This window comes from Microtus oregoni, unplaced genomic scaffold (genome assembly GCF_018167655.1).
Source record: "Microtus oregoni isolate MIOR12 unplaced genomic scaffold, Mior012 000003F_ref0000135, whole genome shotgun sequence".
Taxonomy (NCBI): Eukaryota; Metazoa; Chordata; class Mammalia; order Rodentia; family Cricetidae; genus Microtus; species Microtus oregoni.
The window spans coordinates 41578847-41600126 of NW_024543062.1; the positions used below are offsets into that span (position 1 = coordinate 41578847).

The window sequence follows — 21280 nt, forward strand, 5'->3', positions numbered from 1 at the left end:
CATACAGGATCCAGACTCCTTCCCTACTTCCCATCTTTATGTGGCTTTTTCCTTTAATTACTTTACTCTTTCTTTAAAGACTTTATTATTTTAAACTGTTTATATTTTCCTATGACTATACCTGTTTTCTTAAGTACCTATATACATTTTTAAACCCTCTGTAACCTGTTTAGAGTATTTTTCCATTTGGACCTGACTTCACTGTGTTTGTTTCTGGCATTTTCTGACCTTTTGAGCCAAACCTTAAGCTGCTGAGTGGTTTTGCCTGGCATCTAGCTCCACCCTGCTTTGCTCTGTGAAAGCCAATCTTTACATCCCCAACCTGACAAAGAGCTGCACCTGACCAGGAGCTGCATTCAACTGCCCCAGATCTAGGAAGCTGGAGCCTGCATTGTGGCAGGCACTGTTATTTAGCCTGGCATTTTTTTTACTTAGCCTGCTTGCTGTTAAGTGCTCTGCTGTATAGCAGAAACTCCTCAAGAAGCCATATCCTTTTTTTGTTTTTTGAAATTTTTTTGTTCCCCCTCCCCCAGCTTTCTCAGGTCCTGTGTGAAAATATGGACCCCACATTGGAATGCCAAATATAGTAGGCTTTTTTTGAGCCACCAACCAGCTCCCAAATCATGGCACAGAGACTTATTATTAATTATGACTGCTTGGACTTAGCTTCTGCTTGTCCCACTAGCTTTTATAATTTAAGTTAACCTGTTTCTCTTCACCTGTGTTGTGCCTTGGGTCCTTTTACCTTTCTGTGTGTTCCTCAATATTTGGCTAACTGGTGGCTGTCTGGCTGCCTGGCCCTGAGTATCTTTCTCTCTTTCTCCCTTATTCTCTCCTTTTCTTTCCTGATGCTAGAATCCTCCTCCTACTTTTTCTCTTTGCCTGTTACCCTTGCCTTATCCCTCTACTGCCTAGCTATTGGCTATTTAGCTTGTTATTAGACCAATCTGGTGCCTTAAGCAAGCAAGGTGAAACAGCAACACATCTTTGCATAATGAAACGCAGCATAAACAAATGTAACACATCTTTCCCTAAAGTAATTTTTCACAACACCAGCCCACCTCCTTTTTTATCTGACCCACACATTGAGAGAAAAAAAGTCTTTTTATTTTGAGATAACAATTCATTTGTATGTAGTTATAATGAACAATACAGAGAGATGCTGTCTACCCTCCATGCATGCTCACCTATTATAACTTCACACAAAGCCACAGTACCTCAAGGGTATTATTGATGCTGTCAAGAGAGAACATTCCTGTCATATAAAGAAAGACCACACCCTTTTCTTCTCAACTCCCATCCCCTCTTAAGTCCTGGTAACCTTTGATCTATTTTCTAATTTCACAAATATTCTATAAATGGAATGAGCTGTTTACACTCTATTCTTTGGTCAGATATTCAGGTTCTTCTCTGGTTTGCTTTCTATTACTGTTGAGATGTCCACAGCTGGTTAGTTATTCCCTTGCTGAAAGACATCGTTATTTTTAATCTGGGCTGTGATGAAAACACTGTAAACATTCCTTTGAGCACAGCTGTTTGCTCCCCTGCAGAAGTGTGTGTTTTTGTGTGTGTGTGTGTGTGTGTGTGTGTGTGTGTGTGTGTGTTCAGTCTTGACACATTACGGATGTGGTCAGAGGACAAACTTGTAGGAGTCAGTTTTTTCCTACCATGTGGATGCCAAGAATGAAACTCCAGTAGTCAGACTCAGTGGCAAGTACCTTTATCTGCTGAGCCAGATCCCCAGCCCCCAATTCACATATATATTTAAATTTCTGTTGAAACTGAGTCTTTGATGGTGACACATCTCTGAAATCACAACAAACAGGAAAGTCATAAGGTCAGCCTGTGCTGAATAGAGAGCGCTAGGCAACTTGGCTCACATAATTAGATCCTGTTTTAGGAAATCAGAAGGATGAAAGTCACATTTTTAACCCATTGGGTGATATGTAAATATGTTATTTCCAAATGTTAAGAGATTTTTCATACTTTGTTTGATTGTGTTCTGTCGGTAGTCTGTGTCATGCGGTATGATCCAGAAAAGAGGGTCACTCCAGAGGTAATCCAGGCTCTGGGACAGCAGGGAGAAACAGTCTCAGTGAGCTGAGCCTCCAACAGCCATGCAAAGGTGTAGGTGTTGATTGTTACACAGAAGTTGTTTGGGGATAAAACAAGTTCCTCATACCAAAGCCTGATCTAATCTATATGTTTTCTAAAGGGAACCATCTCACCCCTACAGCCTTAGTTCTGAATGTGTACTATTTGTAGTACCCAATAGTGCAAGACACTCCAGATGTGCCAGGACTTTTTGTGACCAAAGTCATGCAAATACTATAAAGTTCCTTCATAGAAACAGCTCTGTAGATAACAGAAAGCAATCATTGTCTTCTACAGTTATTTCTTCACAACCAAAGAAGTTTTAGAAAGCAACTATTCTGCTGTGGGAATTCTGAAGTTTACCCTTTATACAGTGAAAACAACTATTTTATTTTAATGTTTATCTTAGATATAATGATTCTACTAATTTATCCTCCTCAATATTGTGGTTAGAGAAATCATCTGTATAATTTCAGTTCTTACAAACTTGCTACAGTTGGTGTTATGACAAGATATAGTGTATCTAGCAAGTATGAGAATTACAGACAACCACATTCTGCTGTTCGTGAGAGTGGAGTTATGTTGATAGAGGTTTCTGTCATACCGCTTCCACAGCCGTTCCATCCCAAAGGAAAACACACAAAGGTCTACATTAATTATAAACTGGTAGGCCTATTAGCTCAGGCTTCTTATTAACTCTTACATCTTAAATTAACCCATAATTCTTGTCTGTGTTAGCCACATGGCTTGGTACATTTTAGCAGTGAGGCATTCTTCTCTTGCTTCCTCTGTGTCTGGGTGATGATTGCAGACTGACCTTTTCAAAATTCTCCTGTTCTGGTAGCCCTACCTATTCCTTCTGTCTGGCTACTGACCAGTCAGAATTTTATTAAACCAGTACAACTTACAAAACATTACTAGGTATAAGACCATTGTTTTTTTATTGTTCTAGCTAGGACCTCAAGAACTATATTGAATAGATATGGAGAGAGTGTTCCTGATTTCAGTGGAATCTCTGGGAGTTTCTCTCCATTTAGTTTGATGTTGGCTTTTGGCTTGCTGTATATTGCCCTTTATTATGTTTAGGTATGTTCCTTGTTTCCCTGCTCTCCCCAAGACCTTTATCATGAAGGGATGTTGTATTTTGTCAAAAGCTTTTTCGGATCTAATGAGATGATCATGTAGTTTTTATTTTTCAGTTTGTTTATATGGTGGATTATGTTGACAGATTTTCATATGTTGAACCATCCCTGCATCTGTGGGATGAAGCTGACTTGATCATGGTGGATGATGGTTCTGATGTGTTCTTGGATTCGATTTCACAGTATTTTATTTAGTATTTTTGCACCAATGTTCATGAGTGAGCTTGGTCTGTAATTCTCTTTATTAGTATTGTCTTTTTGCTGATGATGTGATAGTTTACATAAGTGATCCCAAAAATTCTACCAAGGAACTTCAAAGACTCATAAACACTTTCAGTAATGTAGCAGGATATAAGACTAACTCAAAAAAAAATCAGTAGCCCTCCTGTACACAGATGATAAAAGGGCTGGGAAAGAAATCAGAGTAACAACAACTTTCACAATAGCCACAAATAGCATAAACTATCTCAGAATAACTCTAACTAAACAAGTGGAAGACTTGTATGACAAGAACTTTAAATCTTTAAAAAAAAGAAATTGAAGAAGACACCAGAAAGTGGAAAGATCACCCATGCTCTTGGGTAGGCAGAATTAACAAGTAAAAATGGCAATCTTACCATAAGCAATCTACAGATTCAATGCAATGCCCATCAAAATCCTGGCAAAATTCTTCACAGACCTCGAATGAACAGTACTCAACTTCATAGGGAAAAGTAAAAAACCCAGATTAGCCAAAACAATCCTGTACAATAAAAGAACTTCTGGAGGCATCACAGTCCCTGACTTCAAACTCTACTACAGAGCTACAGTACTGAAAACAGCCTGGTATTGGCATATGAACAGAGAGGAGGACCAATGGAACCAAATAGAAGACCCGGATATTAATCCTCACATCTTCGAACACCTGATTTTTAACAAAGAAGCAAAAAATATAAAATGGAAAAAAGAAAGCATATTCAACAAATGATGCTGGCATAACTGGATATCAACATGTAGAAGAATGAAAATAGACCCATATCTATACCATGCACAAAACTCAAGTCCAAATGGATCAAAGACCTCAACATAAAGCCGGCCACACTGAACTTTATAAAAGAGAAAGTGGGAAGTACACTTGAACACATTGACACAGGAGACCACTTCCTAAATATAACCCTAGCAGCACAGACACTGAGAGAAACAACTAATAAATGAGACCCCCCTGAAACTGAAAATCTTTTGTAAAGCAAAGGACACAGTCAACAAGACAAAACGACAGCCTACAGAATGGGAAAAGATCTTCACCAACCCACATCAGACAGAGGTCTGATCTCCAAAATATACAAAGAACTCAAGAAATTGCTCATCAAAACAACACATAATCCAATAAAAAAATGGAGTAGAGATCTAAACAGAGAACTCTCAACAGTGGAATCTAAAATATCACTGAAAGACACTTAAGGAAATGCTCAACATCCTTAGTCATCAGAAAAATGCAAATCAAAACAACTGTGAGATTCCATCTTACACTTGTAAAAACAGCCAAGATCAAATCACTGATGACAACTTATGCTGGAGAGGTTGTAGGGAAAAGTGAACACTCCTGCATTGCTAGTGGGAATGAAAGCTAGTACAGCCCCTTTGTATGTCAGTGTGGCAATTTCTCAGAAAATTAGGAAACAACCTTCCTCAAGACCCAGTAATACCACTTTTGGGTATATATCCAAAGGATGCTCAATTGTGCCACAAGACATGTGCTCAACTATGTTCATAAGCAGCATTGTTTGTCATAGCCAGAACTTGGAAACAACCTAAATGCCCCTCTGCCGAAGAATGAATAAGGAAAATGTGGTACATTTACACAATGGAGTACTACACAGCAGAAAAAAAAATGACATCTTAAATTTTGCAGGAAAATGGATGGAGCTAGAAACATTATTTTGAGTAAGGTATTCCAGACACAGAAAGATAATTATCACATGTACTCAATCGTAAGTGGTTTTTAAACATAAAGCAAAGAAAACCAGCCTACAAATCACAATCCCAGAGAACTTAGAATACAATGATGACACTAAGAGAGACTTACATAGATCTAATCTACATGGGAAGTAGAAAAAAGATAAGATCTCCTGAGTAAATTGGGAGCATGGGGACATTGGTGGAGGGTTGAAGGAGGGAGAGGAGAGGCAGGCAGGGAGGGATCAGAGAAAAATGTCGAGTTCAATATAGATCAATTAAAACAAAACAAAACAAAAAAAAGACCATTGTATCACAGAGTTCTATAACTGTAAAATGCTGTTGGTTGAGGTGTTGTTGACTTCTGTATCCATGTTGACTACATTGTGCTCTCCCAGCAAATACTGAGAAAGTGGTGTCTTCGTTCCCTGGTATTAATATAGACATTCTTTTGTTAGTGTTTACATGATATACAGCTTGGGCAGTCCTAATTTTCAGATCAAGAATGTTCCAAAATCTAAACATTTTGAGGACTGGCATCGTGGAAAATTCCATATCTGGCATTATAGATTTTGATTGCAATCAAAACAGGCACACTGAAGATACTGTAGAAAAGTTATCTCCAGGCTGTGTGTATATACAGCAAGTAAATTCTGTACTTAAAATTAGATCCCTTTTTTTTTATTTTTTTTATTTTTTTTATTTTTTTTAACTTTTTTTTATTGAGAAAAGAAAAAAAAACAAATTTCCTCCTCCTCCCAGCCTCCCATTTCCCTCCCCCTCCTCCCACCCTTCTCCCCCTCCCCCCACTCCTCTCCCCCTCCCTCTCCAGCCCAAAGAGCAGTCAGATTTCCCTGCCCTGTGGTAAGTCCTAGGTCCTCCCCCCTCCATGCATTTCTAGGAAGGTGAACATCCAAACTGGCTAGGCTCCCACAAAGCCAGCACATTACGTAGGTTCAAAACGCCGTGCCATTGTCCTTGGGTTCTCATCAGCCCTCATTGTTCGCCATGCTCAGAGAGTCCAGTTTTATCCCATGCTATTTCCGTCACAGTTCAGCTGGCCTTGGTGAGCTCCCAATAGATCAGCTCCACTGTCTCAGTGGGTGGGTGCTCCCCTCGTGGTCCCGACTTCTTTGCTCATGTTCTCCCTCCTTCTGCTCCTCATTGGGACCTTGGGAGCTCAGTCCAGTGCTCCAGTGTGGGTCTCTGTCTCTGTCTCCATCCATCACCAGATGAAGGTTCTATGATGATATGCAAGATATTCGTCATTATTGCTCTAGGATAGGGTCAATTCAGGTTCCCCATCCTCAGCTGCCCAAGGAACTAACTGGGGACCTCGGCTTGGGTATCTGGGAGCCACTCTAGGTTCAAGTCTCTTGCCAACCCTAAGGTGGCTCCCTTAACTAAGAACCGTGCTTCCGTGCTCCCCCATCCAACCTTCCTTCATCCCAATCCTCCCCCTTCCCCAAGCTCCCCCCATTCTCCCCCTCTCTCCCCTCTCTCCCCATCTCCCCTTACCCCCATCCCACCCCACCCCCAAGATCTCAATTTTCTCCCCGGCAATTTTGTCTACTTCCCATAGCCAAGAGGGCAACTATATGCTTTTCCTTTGGTTCACCTTCTTACTTAGCTTCTTTGGGATCACCAAGTGTAGACTCCGTGACCCTTGTTTATGGCTAGAAACCAATTATGAGTGAGTACATCCCATGTTCATCTTTTTGGGTCTGGGATACCTCACTCAGGATAGTGTTTTCTATTTCCATCCATTTGCATGCAAAATTTGAGAAGTCATTGTTTTTTAACGCAGCATAGTACTCTAATGTGTAGATATTCCACACTTTCTTCATCCATTCTTCCATTGAAGAGCATCTAGGTTGTTTCCAGGTTCTGGCTATTACAAATAATACTGCTATGAACATAGTTGAACAAATGCTCTTGTCATGTGATAGGGCATCTCTTGGGTATATTCCCAGGAGTGGTATTGCTGGGTCCAGGGGTAGGTTGATCCCGAATTTCCTGAGAAACCGAAACACCGATTTCCAAAGTGGTTGCACAAGATTGCATTCCCACCAGCAATGGATGAGGGTACCCCTTCCTCCACAGCCTCTCCAGCAAAGGCTATCATGGAGTTTTTTATTTTAGCCATTCTGACAGGTGTAAGATGATATCTCAAAGTTGTTTTGATTTGCATTTCCCTGATCGCTAAGGAGGTTGAGCATGACCTTAAGTGTCTTTTGGCCATTTGAACTTCCTCTGCTGAGAATTCTCTGTTCAGTTCAGTGCCCCATTTTTTAATTGGGTTAATTAGCATTTTAAAGTCTAGTTTCCTGAGTTCTCTATATATTTTGGAGATCAGACCTTTGTCTGTTGCAGGGTTGGTGAAGATCTTCTCCCAGTCAGTAGGTTGCCTTTTTGTCTTGGTGACAGTGTCCTTTACTTTACAGAAGCTTCTCAGTTTTAGTAGGTCCCATTTATTCAATGTTGCCCTTAAAGTCTGTGCTGTTGGGGTTACACATAGGAAGCGATCTCCTGTGCCCATCTGTTGTAGGGTACTTCCCACTTTCTCTTCTATCAGGTTCACTGTGTTTTGACTGATAGTGAGGTCTTTAATCCATTTGGACTTGAGTTTTGTGCATGGTGATAGATATGGGTCTATTTTCATTCTTCTACAGGTTGACATCCAGTTATGCCAGCACCATTTTAGCTAACATTAAATTAAATGGAGAGAAACTTAAAGCCATCCCACTAAACTCAGGAACACGACAAGGCTGTCCACTCTCGCCATACCTCTTCAATATAGTACTTGAAGTTCTAGCAATAGCAATAAGACAACATAAGGGGATCAAAGGGATTCGAATTGGAAAGGAAGAAGTTAAACTTTCGTTATTTGCAGATGATATGATAGTGTACATAAGCGACCCCAAAAACTCCACCAAAGAACTTTTACAGCTGATAAACACCTTTAGTAATGTGGCAGGATACAAGATCAAATCCAAAAAATCAGTCGCCCTCTTATACACAAAGGATATGGAAGCAGAGAGGGAAATCAGAGAAGCTTCACCTTTCACAATAGCCACAAACAGCATAAAATATCTTGGGGTAACTCTAACCAAGGAAGTGAAAGATCTATTTGACAAGAACTTTAAGGCATTGAAGAAAGAAATTGAGGAGTATACCAGAAAATGGAAGGACCTTCCTTGCTCTTGGATTGGGAGGATCAACATAGTAAAAATGGCAATTCTACCAAAGGCAATTTATAGATTCAATGCAATCCCCATCAGGGTCCCATCAAAATTTTTCACAGATCTTGAGAGGACAATAATCAACTTTATATGGAAAAACAAAAAACCCAGGATAGCCAAAACAATCCTATACAATAAAGGATTGTCTGGAGGCATTACCATCCCTGACTTCAAACTCTATTACAGAGCTACAGTGATGAAAACAGTGTGGTACTGGCATAAAAACAGAGAAGTTGACCAATGGAATCATATAGAAGACCCGAATTTTAACCCACAAACCTATGAACACCTCATTTTTGATAAAGGAGCCAAAAGTATACAATGGAAGATAGATCCCTTTTTTAAATTAGCTCATTTTGTTTATACAAGGTACATGGCCTGTATCCTCTCCATATTGCTACTTTTCTCCTGCCTTTATCATTGTAATTGCAGTGTAAGTTCATGTTGCCTCTCAACCATATATTTAGATTATCTTTAATGTGATTAACAACAGCTATGACTTTAGTTTGTATTATTTTTTGCTGCTGTTCTGTCCTGTGTTTTATTTTAACATTTTCTACTAGTCCATTTATATTGGAGACATATTTAGCACATATTTAGCTTCTGCCATCAACTCAACACAGCTGGGAAGATGGATCCTCAGTTGAGGAATTGTGTCCATTGAGTTGGCCTAAGGGCATGCTATTGGGGCAGTTTAATTACTAGTTTGTATAGGAAGTACAGCAAACTGTGGGTGGTGCCTTCTGTAGGTGGGTAGACCTGGGTTTGGTAAGGAAGCTGAGCAAGCCAGTAAGCAGCATTTCTCCATGGCTTTGATCTAGTACCTGCCCCTTGATGATGGACTTAAGTTTAAGCTGAAATAAACTCTTCTTTCCTTGGGTTGGTTTTGGTCAGCTACTAGTCAGGGTTCTCTAGAAGAATAGCACCAGTAAGATGAATACATATGTCCATCCGTTAAGGCAGTCAAGACAGTTCTTCATCAAGGCTCCTTGCTCAGGTGACTCTGATTGGTGACTAGTTGACATTAACATCACCTGTAATGGTCACAGTGATGGAGAAGCAAACTAGGACCGCAAGCCTAGTGTACTCATACTTGTGCCTACCGAGGTCATCCTTCACAGTTACAGCTCGTTACTTGTTCATTTTCATTACATGTGCAGAGCCTCCTCAGACATCCATTTAGTGTAGGTCTGCGGCCTTAAATTCTTCCTTTCATTTGTTTGTTTATTTTTGTCTTGTGTCACCTAAGGCTATCTGGATTTTCTTTCCATCAAGAGAAAGGGTTATTTTCATTGAATTTTGGGTGTGTTTTCTTTCTTCCCAACATCATTTGATAATGGTGTGCCTGTCTGACTTCTAAGTTTTCTGATGAGGTCTGCTTTTATTCAAATATTTTTCCCATACTGACAAGGTGTTATTTCTCTCAGCTGCTTTCAAATTCTGTTTGTTTCCAAACGTTTACTGTGAGTCTGTATAAATTTCTTTGAGTTTATACTGCATCAAGTCGGCTCACTTCTGCAGTCTATTAGATAAATAAATGTCTTTGGCAAGCAGAAGAATTTCACAGCTACTTTTCCTATGAGTATTTTGTTTCTTTCTCTTCTTTTTCCTGCTGCAACTCCAAAGACATAAATGTTAGATCTTGTATCATAGTTTATGGTCTTTGAGGAATGCTCTTTGTTGTGTGTGTATGTTCGAAGTGACTTTATACTTCTATGTCTTTTATCCTTATGTTTGCTGTTGTTTGTTTGTTTTTGCTTTTTTTTTTTACTTCCTTTTCAGTTCCACTATTGAGCCCATCTGTTCAGTTTATATGTTGTATAGTTTTTCTTTGGGGTCTAAAATTTTAATCAGTTCTTTATGGCTTCCTTGCTGAGAATATCTCTTTCCAGGCCCTTCCTAGAATCCTTGAGCTGCCCCTCCTTCCCCTTTCAGACTGTTCTGACACCATGGGGTGAGAGCCACAGGGAGGATGAGTAGCATTGAGTGCCCATTACAAACTGGTGAGACTACAAGTCTAGGTACCCAGCTTTCCCTTTGCTGGGACAGATAGGTGTGTGTCTTCCAGTCTTCATGTAGTACCTGAGAAAACAGAATGGTTAGTATATAACTGTTTTCTGTCTTCTCTGGCTGCCTTCTACCTTGACTAGAGAAAGGTCTTGCTAAGCTGATATTTTTTAATATGGGGAGTTTTGCCTGTGCCTGTTGCATCTCTGCTACCTGCTTCCTTCTTACAATTTAGGTTGGGTTCATTTGAGACAAAGGAAATCCAGGAACTCAGCTGTGGTATTCAGTGGCTCCCAAGAACCTGAACCATTCTGCTGCCCCTTTCCTGACACCCAGAATTAACTTGTGCTCAATTGTACTTTATGTCCAGAGTTTTTAGTCTTACTTACCAGAGGGAATGGAAAGTGTTATGGTTTAAATAAAACGCTGCAGTTTTTCGAGGGGCACAGCGGCAGGCTACGAGGGCCAGCAGGTCCCAGAAAGCTGTGCAGTGGGTGTGAGATAGAGATGGATAGGCATGCCATGCAGGGGAAAGGAGAAGGGAGAAGAATAGAGAGAGAAAGACAGAGAGAGAGAAAGAGAGAGAGGGGGAGGAAGGGAGGAACGAAGGGAGGGAGGGAGGAACAGAGAAGGAGAGGAGCCATGGCAGCAGCTACCTCTTTGGGAGAGAGACAGAAAGGAAGGAATTTCAAGCTGGAAATGGAAGGAAGATCTGCTTGCCTAGGTAGATGGGGGATGGAGTGAGCAGGGCTTGTCTCTTAAAGGGATAAACAGACCATCATAATAAAAATAATATAAAGGTGGGAGGTTAAGGGAATTGGTATGGCAGATTCTAAAGCCTGCTTCCTGTTTATTTGTGGGCATCATCTTAGGGGGGAGTACTTGAGAAAGCTGGGTGCTAGTCACATCCTGGGGTAGCTAAGGTTTCTTTGCTCTGTCCGGTGTTTGTGGTATGGAAATGTCTGGTGTCTCTTACACCTGTTTAAGGTATTGACAGATCAGAGGACAAAGTTAAGTTTAGGAAAAAAAAATTAAGGACCAGGGAATTGAGAGGGGTGTATCTGACTGTTTAAGGTGAATCCTTCGACTCCCTGGAACTCATAAGAATTTTGGGGGTTGCGAAAACATAAGTTTTAAACAGCAGCGAATTTATATCAAAATTACTGTGACAGATATTTTTGCATAATGAAAACTATGTTTAAGACTATGAAAGGCAGCGTGAGAGAGAATATCTTATAGAAATTTGTTTGGTTAGGCTGCATCAGAATCTTTGAGAAGGATAAAATTGTACTTGAGTTATTGATTAAGAAATGACAAATAACTTACTTGGCTGGCACTTAGAGCTACTCCTCAGGGTCCTCCATGGTTGCTGAGGGCTGTATTTGCCTTTTGCTGTTTAGCACAGGGCCTGCCAGGCTCCAAAAGATCCTGTGGGCTAAGAAAGCTGTAGGAAGACAGGCCTACCTTGACTCGAGCAGCTAGACTGTCGATTCCAGCAATTCTGGCCACATCTGGAGATCTTCAGTTTAGATGAAAGGCAGTTTTTCCCATTGGTCAGTGCTTGGCAGTTGAAACAAATTGCGGATAGAGGTTGTTTTGTGCCCATTTGTCTTCTGTCTTCTTGGGAGGATGTAGAGTGCTGCTGCTAGGAGCCAACCTGTCTCTTTTTGTTATGAAAAGTCTTTTAATAATTAAATATTTAAATGCCATATTTCCCAGCTCTCTGAGCAATTGAGGGCTGTTTATCAGGTATAACTACAGTATAGAATCTGCCTGGAGAGCTGGGTCCAAGCTTGACTGTACTGGCTCTCAACAGGTAAACCAGAGTTGAATTAAGAGATTTAAAAGTACATACCAATTTAAAACATGAGACTTATTGCTTTGTAGTCTGGAATGAGATACAATTAATAGACAGTTATAACATTTACAGTAAACACAGGTGTGTTTAAGTTACATGGATGTGCATTTGCGCGCACACACACACAGAGTGAACAGGAACTGGGTAAAGTGGATGCTTTGGTGGGCCCTACCTGTAACATGAAGGGCCAGGCCTGCTTGTTTGAGTTTTCTGTCCCACCCAGTACCCCCAGCTGTTTAGCCCCAAAGAAAATAACACATAGGTCTCCATAAATTATAAGCTGATTGGCCCATTAGCTCTAGCTTCTCACTGGATGACTCTCACATCTTGATTAACCCATTTTTCTGATCTATGTTAGCCATGTGGCTCAGTACCTTTTTTCAGTGGGGCAGATCACATCCTGCTGGTTTGGGCAGGAGTGGGACGAATCAGCTTCCTCCTTCCCAGAATTCTCCTGTTCTCCTTGTATCATTTCTACTTCCTGTTTGGTTTTCCCACCTATAGTTCCTGTCCGGCCAATCAGCGTTTTTTTATAAAATGATTGACAGAATACGGACAATTCTCCCACACCACCTACCAAAGGCATGCTGCTTGACAAAACATACAAGCAGGGAATACCTCAGTAAAAATGGCAGGACTTGGTCACCTGACCTGGCTCTCAGTTAAGGTGGCAGTGAAGTCACCTGACATCAGTTAAGATGGCAGTAAGGTCACCTGACCTCAGTCAAAATGGCAGTAGTACGTGTTATATGGAAAAGCCATTATTTTTTGAGCTGTGGGAGTTTTAAACATAATAACAAGAAAGAACTAGAGGCATGATCTGCCTCATTGCCGAATGGCAGGGATAGTTTGAGGAAAAGCAGAGCCAGAGGGACACTGGCACAGCATTTACAGGTGTGTGGCTAATAGTTTGAGGGTTTATACCATAGCTGAAAATGTGAAAAGCCACAAAAACAGTGAATGAATACTGTAAGGCCTGTAGGAAAACATCTTTTCTCTAAAGGTGGGGTGTGAATGAAGTCTGACTGGCTCTGGGTCCAGGTGACTCAGAAGCCAAAGGCTAGAGGCCACTCTGAGCCATCTCTCACAGCGGGGACCACTTATAAGTGGTCCAAAAGAAAAGAAAAGAAAAAGGAGAAAGAAAAATTCAAGGGACCCCCAGTCTCCGAGTCAAATGCACCACATAGTGTGTGCAGTGCTAGCACGGGAGGACTGACCCTGGGTCGTCCAGTCACATTTTAGCTATGGGAAACAACCAGAGATGAATGTCAGCAAAGGGCTCAATCAGCCATGAAGGCTGTGGTTGGGAGCTGGAAGGGGAAAACTCACCACCGAAGCCTCTGGTATGCATAGAGGTCAGTGTTCAGACAGATGGAAGTGCAGAGCTGTTGTAAAGAAACCTGGTTCCCAAGTCCAGCATTCCACATGTCCTCAGCTGGCCCACCTGCAGGCGGGAGAGAACATGGAGAGAGACTGGCCGAGTCTTGAGCACCAAATGTTACCATTTAAATAAAATGCTATGGTTCTCCAGGACACAGCGACAGGCCACAAGGACCAGTGGGTTCCAGGCAGGAAGCCGCGCAGTGGTTGAGAGACAGAGAGGGATAGGCATGCCATGCACAGTGAGGTTAGATATTTATTTAGTTATAAAGGGGAAAGGGGGAAAGAGCAGAGAGAGAGAGGGAGGGAGTGAGGGAAGGAGGGAAGGGAGAGGGAGTTGGAGAGAGGAGAGGAGCCACAGCTACAGTTACCTCTTTGGGAGAGAGACGGAAAAGAAAGAAGCTCAGGCTGGAAATGGAAGGAAGATCTGCTTGCCTCAGCGAATGGGGGAAGGAGTGGGTGGGGCTTGTCTCTTAAAGGGACAGGATAGACCATTACAGAAAGTAAATCAGCTCCATATCTGGAAGTGCTTACTGGGGTTTTGTTTTGTTCTTTTTTAATGTTTCTGATTTCCTGTTAGTTTATTTTCCCAGTATCTCTATCATAATAAACTTTAGTTACCTTGTTTTGGAAGACTTTATAGTAAGATTAGTCAATTAGTCACCAGATGCTGTATAACAAAACTAAAGTTTTAGTCAAATTTGTATTTTACTATGAGCTTTTCAAAAGTGTTGCCTTAAAAATTACTATAAAATTTTTATTCCCAGTACATCTTAATGATGATAATAGTCTTGGAGTTGTTATTTTCATTTTAAAGTAATATAATTGTTAATGATTTTACTAATAGTAGGTAAGAGCTATATTTATTTCAGGTCAAAGTAGAAATACACAATCAGAGAAGTTTTAGTATATAAAATTTTCAGCATAATGTCCCATTATCTTATTTCTGTAATGAAAATAAGAGATGTTTAAGCTCTTACTATAGAGTAGATGCTGTCACCACTTAAGGATCTGGTTTTGTTTTCTTTCTTTGGTCAGCAGTCTACCATGAAGCAGGTTGTGTGTCTAAGGCTGTAATCCTTGTTATTGCATTAGTCAATTCGAGTTCTTTATATTCCCTATTAAATTAACTTTGCAATAAGATCAAACTAGAAAGAACTATAGATAAGAACTTCTGACAGTGTCTTTCCAGAGCAAACATTCACAGACTGTGCTACTCTCCAGCTCCAGGTTCCTATTTAAACACTAACATTGCCACAAGAGAAAGTCTGCACTGAGTAAAAAGCTCTTCCTGGCTCTGTGGGCCCTTGCCTTACAACAGGCTGAAGCTAAATTAATGCCAGCAGCTTAAGGTCTGGAAGCCTGCTTATCTGTGGTATTACTGGGAGAGTGAGAATATCTACTTACCTTTGTTTCTTCATCCTACTGTTCATCCCACCACTGGAGAATAAGACAACTACCACAGGTTAAAGCCAAATTTGAAGCAAACTTTAAATATGGCTAGGTGGATATGCCAATGTTTTCCCCCTCTCTGATGAAGATGTAAAACATGCAAGGCTGTTGTTAAAGTAGCTAACTGTCACTCTTGGGTATTGAAAATGGGTCAGTTGTGGTGTTTACAGATTAGTTTGGGCAGTGCTGTAGTCACTGTGGGAGGACCCTGTTTTACATACTTCTCAGGGTTCCTTTCCACCATGTGCTGTATGGACTATGTTTTGTGTTTAAATAGAAAAATTTGTGTTACTAGTTGAATTATTTGCAGTTTCATCTATAACACCCACCTTTAAAAAAAAAGCCAGACATGGTGGCATTCATACCTATAATCCCAGAACTCAGGAAGTGGAAACAGGAAAAACTGGGGCTTGCTCAGCCAGCCTAGGTGTATTGGGAGTCCTAGGTTCTGTGAGAGAATGTCAAATAATAAAAATAAGAATAAGAAGAAGAAGAAGAAGAAGAAGAAGAAGAAGAAGAAGAAAAAGAAAAAGAAGAAGGTGGTGGTTTGTGAGGAACAATACTGAAATTGACTTCTGGCCACTGCATTCATGCACATACACACCAAAGCAGGGGCAGGATTGAGTATTTGCTACTGCTAATGCATTAAGATTGAATAATTTTAGTTGAATCTGTTAATCTTCTGTCTTTTGCCAAAAGCCTGGGAGATAGTGTCTTCGACTGTGAGATTCATAAAGGGATGAATCCTTTTTACATCAATGAATTTAACCTTGAATAACATTTTTTTCTTTCTTAGTGACTGGGAATTTTGCCAAAGCACTTCGAATATGAGTAGTCTATGGATAAAATACAGTCCAAATGTTGTAGTAAGAAAACGGCTTGTGTAAAACATGAGATCAGTTTCTCTGGTGGCAAAGCATGAGCACTAGTTACAATGGTAAAAATAAACTCTGTGGTTCCCTGAGTGGCCCCTGGGCCACAAAGGGCACTGGATTCCAGGCAGGGAGCCATGTGACGGGTGAGAGACGTCGGTGGGGCAGCCAGTCCCATGAGGAGCTGCAGCCTTGGCAGGTGAGAGAAGTAGGATAGGCACGCCTACAGAGTGAGGTTGGATATCTACTTAGTGGGTTATGAAAAGGAAGGGGATGGGAGGAAGGGGAGAAGGGAGAAGAGCAGAGAGAAGCAGAGAGAGAGAGAAAAACACAGAGGGAAAGGGAGAGGAGTTGGGAGAAGGGAGAGAGGCAGAAGCTGCCTCTGAGAGAGATAGAAAGGAAGAGACTTGGGCTGCAAGCAGGAAGATCTTCCTGCCTCAGCTGATGGGGGAGTGGGCGGGGCTTGTCTCTTATAGGGACAGGACAGACCATTATACTAGTGATGTTTCAAAGGCCTTTTTTATAATGTCCTGTACTTGCCAACTCCTCCAGGCATTGTGTTCTTCCCTATTTCAGTAGGAGGATTATGTTATTGGGGTTTTAAAATAATATATAAGTAATATGCATTTTTAATTTATTGCCAATGTAGCAAATGTTTTATTCATACATTTCTAGTTAACTATTGTTTTTTATGGTATTATCTGTTTTGAATGCGGACAGGGGCAGTACATGCACTTGAGGAAGCCTGATGTCAACACAGGGTATCTTCCTCTATTTCTCTCCACTTTAGCCTTTGAGGCACAGTCTCCTTGTGAAGCTAGGTGAATGAACAAAGAGAAATAAAAAAGGAAGGCCATGACTGCTCCTAGGTCTGGTGGAGGAGGAGGTTTACTGTAGATAAAAGAGAAAGCATAGTCAGAGGCAGGGATCTGGGCGAGCCCAGAGTGAACACGTCCATGATCAGGACATGAGGAAAGGGGTGAGGGAAAGGGGACAGACAGCCAAGAGGCAGGGATCTGGGAGAGCCCAGAGTGAACACGGCCATGGTCAGGACATGAGCAAAGGGGTGAGGGAAAGGGGACAGACAGCCAAGGGAAGGGCCAGGTAACCAAAATGTCTGGATTATATAGGGAAGAGCCTCTGGGGAAAAGACAGCCCAGCCCCTGGACTGGAGAGTTCAATGTAGAGGTTGGATGGAGTATATCAGCTATGCCCTGTAACAGTTAGGGAGGGATGCTGGGAAAATCTGGTGGCCAAGTTCACTTTGATATGTTGAAATGGCACCCCAGTTAGCTATTTATTCCGGGTTTGAGAGCTAACACTGAGGTTTATCAATTAGCTGGACTGGCTGGCCTGCAGCAACCTGGGATCCTCTGGTCTTTACCCCCAGCATGGGAATGGCAGGCATGTGCTGCCATGTCTGGCTGTTTACATGCATGCTGGGAATCTGAATTCAGGTTAGCTTAGGAAACAGTTCACTGAGCCACTCCCTGGCTTCTGGTGTCTGCTTTTTAAATCATTGGTACCTTTTATAATTCTATGCATTTTTTGTAATCCTCTATTTTGTACATCCATCTAAAATTTTCTCAAAAATTGTCGGGATCTTGTGCTTTTCTCATAAGTTCTCTCCTTTTGCAGCATCAGCCACTATGTGATTGTCATGTCCATGACCATCTTTCTGCTATTACTTAATGGCCTGGCACAGTTGCTCACAACAAAGAAACTCCAACTGTATGGCAAATCCAAAAGGCATCTCCTGTGATGTTAGTAAAGCCATCAGCCAACATCTGCATCCTGATTCTCCTTAAAGAAAAATCCCACCAAGGAGTCAAGAAGATGGATATTTGACCAGAGAGATGGCTCAGTGGGTAAAAGTACTTGTTCCAGAGACTGACATGAGTTTGATCCCAGGAATCCATGGTGGAAGGAGAAAACAGCTCCCAGAAGCTTTGGCTTCCATGTACATGCTATGCCACACACACACACACACACACACACACACACACTGCATTTATAAAAGATGGATACTACTGTTTCACCTGGAACTCTGGATTTACAGGTGGTCTGACATAATGGAGCTTCCTTTGTCTTTCTGTTAACACATAGAATAACAGATTTCTTTTTTTTTTTATTGAGAAAAGGAGAAAAAAAAAACAAGTTTCCACCTCCTCCCAGCCTCCCATTACCCTCCCCCTCCTCCCACCCTTCTCCCCCTCCAACCACCCTTCTCCCCCTCCCCCCACTCCTCTCCCTCTCCCTCTCCAGTCCAAAAAGTAATCAGGGTTCCCTGCCCTGTGGTAAGACCTAGGTCCTCCCCCCTCCATCCAGATCTAGGAAGGTGAACATCCAAACTGGCTAGGCTCCCACAAAGCCAGCACATTAAGTAGGATCAAAACCCAGTGCCATTGTCCTTGGCTTCTCATCAGCCCTCATTGTTCGCTATGTTCAGAGAGTCCAGTTTTATCCCATGCTTTTTCAGTCACAGTCCAGCTGGCCTTGGTGAGCTCCCAATAGATCAGCTCCACTGTCTCAGTGGGTGGGTGCACCCCTCGTGGTCCTGACTTCTTTGCTCATGTTCTCCCTCCTTCTGCTCCTCATTGGGACCTTGGGAGCTCAGTCCGATGCTCCAGTGTGGGTCTCTGTCTCTATCTCCATCCATCACCAGATGAAGGTTCTATGATGATATGCAAGATATTCGTCAGTATTGCTATAGGATAGGGTCACTTCAGGTTCCCTATCCTCAGCTGCCCAAGGAACTAACTGGGGACATCGCCTTGGGCTCCTGGGAGCCACTCTAGGTTCAAGTCTCTTGCCAACCCTAAGGTGGCTCCCTTAACTAAGAATTGTGCTTCCCTGCTCCCCTATCCAACCTTCCTTTATCCCAATCATCCTGTTTCCACAACTTCCCCCCATCTTCCCCTTCTCCCTTTTCTCTCCCCATCGCCCCTTACCCCCATCCCACCCCACCCCCAAGATCCCAATTTTCTCCCCGGCAATTTTGTCTACTTCCCATAGCCAAGAGGACAACTATATGTTTTTCCTTTGGTTCACCTTCTTACTTAGCTTCTTTAGGATCACCAATTGTAGACTCAGTGACCCTTATTTATGGCTAGAACCAATTATGAGTGAGTACATCCCATGTTCATCTTTTTGGGTCTGGGTTACCTCACTCAGGATAGTATTTTCTATTTCCATCCATTTGCATGCAAAATTCGAGAAGTCATTGTTTTTTACCGCAGCATAGTACTCTAATGTGTAGATATTCCACACTTTCTTCATCCATTCTTCCATTGAAGGGCATCTAGGTTGTTTCCAGGTTCTGGCTATTACAAATAATACTGCTATGAACAGTTGAACAAATGCTCTTGTCATATGATAGGGCATCTCTTGGGTATATTCCCAGGAGTGGTATTGCTGGGTCCAGGGGTAGGTTGATCCCGAATTTCCTGAGAAACCAAAACACAGATTTCCAAAGTGGTTGCACAAGATTGCATTCCCAGCAAAAATGGATGAGGGTACCCCTTCCTCCACAGCCTCTCCAGCAAAGGCTATCATGGAGTTTTTTATTTTAGCCATTCTGACAGGTGTAAGATGATATCTCAAAATTGTTTTGATTTGCATTTCCCTGATCGCTAAGGAGGTTGAGCATGACCTTAAGTGTCTTTTGGCCATTTGAACTTCCTCTGCTGAGAATTCTCTGTTCAGTTCAGTGCCCCATTTTTTTAATTGGGTTAATTAGCATTTTAAAGTCTAGTTTACTGAGTTCTCTATATATTTTGGAGATCAGACCTTTGTCAGTTGCGGGGTTGGTGAAGATCTTCTCCCAGTCAGTAGGTTGCCTTTTTGTCTTGGTGACAGTGTCCTTTGCTTTACAGAAGCTTCTCAGTTTTAGTAGGTCCCATTTATTCAATGTTGCCCTTAAAGTCTGTGCTGTTGGGGTTACACATAGGAAGCGATCTCCTGTGCCCATCTGTTGTAGGGTACTTCCCACTTTCTCTTCTATCAGGTTCAGTGTGTTCAGACTGATATTGAGGTCTTTAATCCATTTGGACTTGAGTTTTGTGCATGGTGATAGATATGGGTCTATTTTCATTCTTCTACAGGTTGACATCCAGTTATGCCAGCACCATTTGTTGAAGATGCTTTCTTTCTTCCAGTGTATACTTTTGGCTCCTTTATCGAAAATGAGGTGTTCATAAGTTTGTGGGTTAAAATTCGGGTCTTCTATACGATTCCATTGTTCGACTTCTCTGTTTTTATGCCAGTACCACACTGTTTTCATTACTGTAGCTCTGTAATAGAGTTTGAAGTCAGGGATGGTAATGCCTCCAGACAATCCTTTATTGTATAGGATTGTTTTGGCTATCCTGGGTTTTTTGTTTTTCCATATAAAGTTGATTATTGTCCTCTCAAGATCTGTGAAGAATTTTGATGGGACCTTGATGGGGATTGCATTGAATCTATAAATTGCCTTTGGTAGAACCGCCATTTTTACTATGTTGATCCTCCCAATCCAAGAGCAAGGGAGGTCCTTCCATTTTCTGGTATACTCCTCAGTTTCTTTCTTCAATGCCTTAAAGTTCTTGTCAAATAGATCTTTCACTTCCTTGGTTAGAGTTACCCCAAGATATTTTATGCTGTTTGAGGCTATCGTGAAAGGTTAAGCTTCTCTGATTTCCCTCTCTGTTTCCATATCCTTTGTGTATAAGAGGGTGACTGATTTTACCCCTATCCAAACTAATCAAACGGCAGAGGGAGAATAGGCAAATTAATAGCATCAGAAATGAAAAGGGGGACATAACCACAGACACAGAGGAAATTCAGAGAATCGTTCGATCTTACTACAAAAGCCTGTATGCCACAAAACTGGAAAATGTAAAAGAAATGGACACTTCTTTAGATAAATACCATATACCAAAGTTAAACCAGGACCAGGTGAACAATCTAAATAGACCTGTTAGTTGCGAAGAATTAGAAGCTGTTATCAAAAACCTCCCTACCAAAAAAAGCCCAGGACCAGATGGTTTCAATGCGGAATTCTACCAGAACTTCCAAGAAGACCTAATACCTATACTCCTTAATGTATTTCACAATATAGAAACAGAAGAGTCATTGCCAAATTCCTTTTATGAAGCTATAGTCACTCTGATACCAAAACCACACAAAGACTCAACCAAGAAAGAGAATTACAGGCCAATCTCACTCATGAATATCGATGCAGAAATCCTCAACAAAATACTGGCAAACCGTATCCAAGAACACATTAGGAAAATTATCCATTATGATCAAGTAGGCTTC

The 21280-nt window shown here is 41.5% G+C and overlaps 1 protein-coding gene across 1 annotated transcript in view; it reads left to right on the top strand.

The window, feature by feature from the left end:
* Pign (phosphatidylinositol glycan anchor biosynthesis class N) overlaps positions 1-18149 on the top strand; it is a 120599-nt gene extending 102450 nt beyond the window's left edge. The window contains exon 30 of the mRNA XM_041647478.1: positions 17621-18149. Coding sequence (XP_041503412.1) covers positions 17621-17744 — 124 coding nt within the window. The 3' untranslated portion in view covers positions 17745-18149. The remainder of the gene's footprint in view (positions 1-17620) is intronic.
* Positions 18150-21280: the final 3131 nt, after the last annotated feature.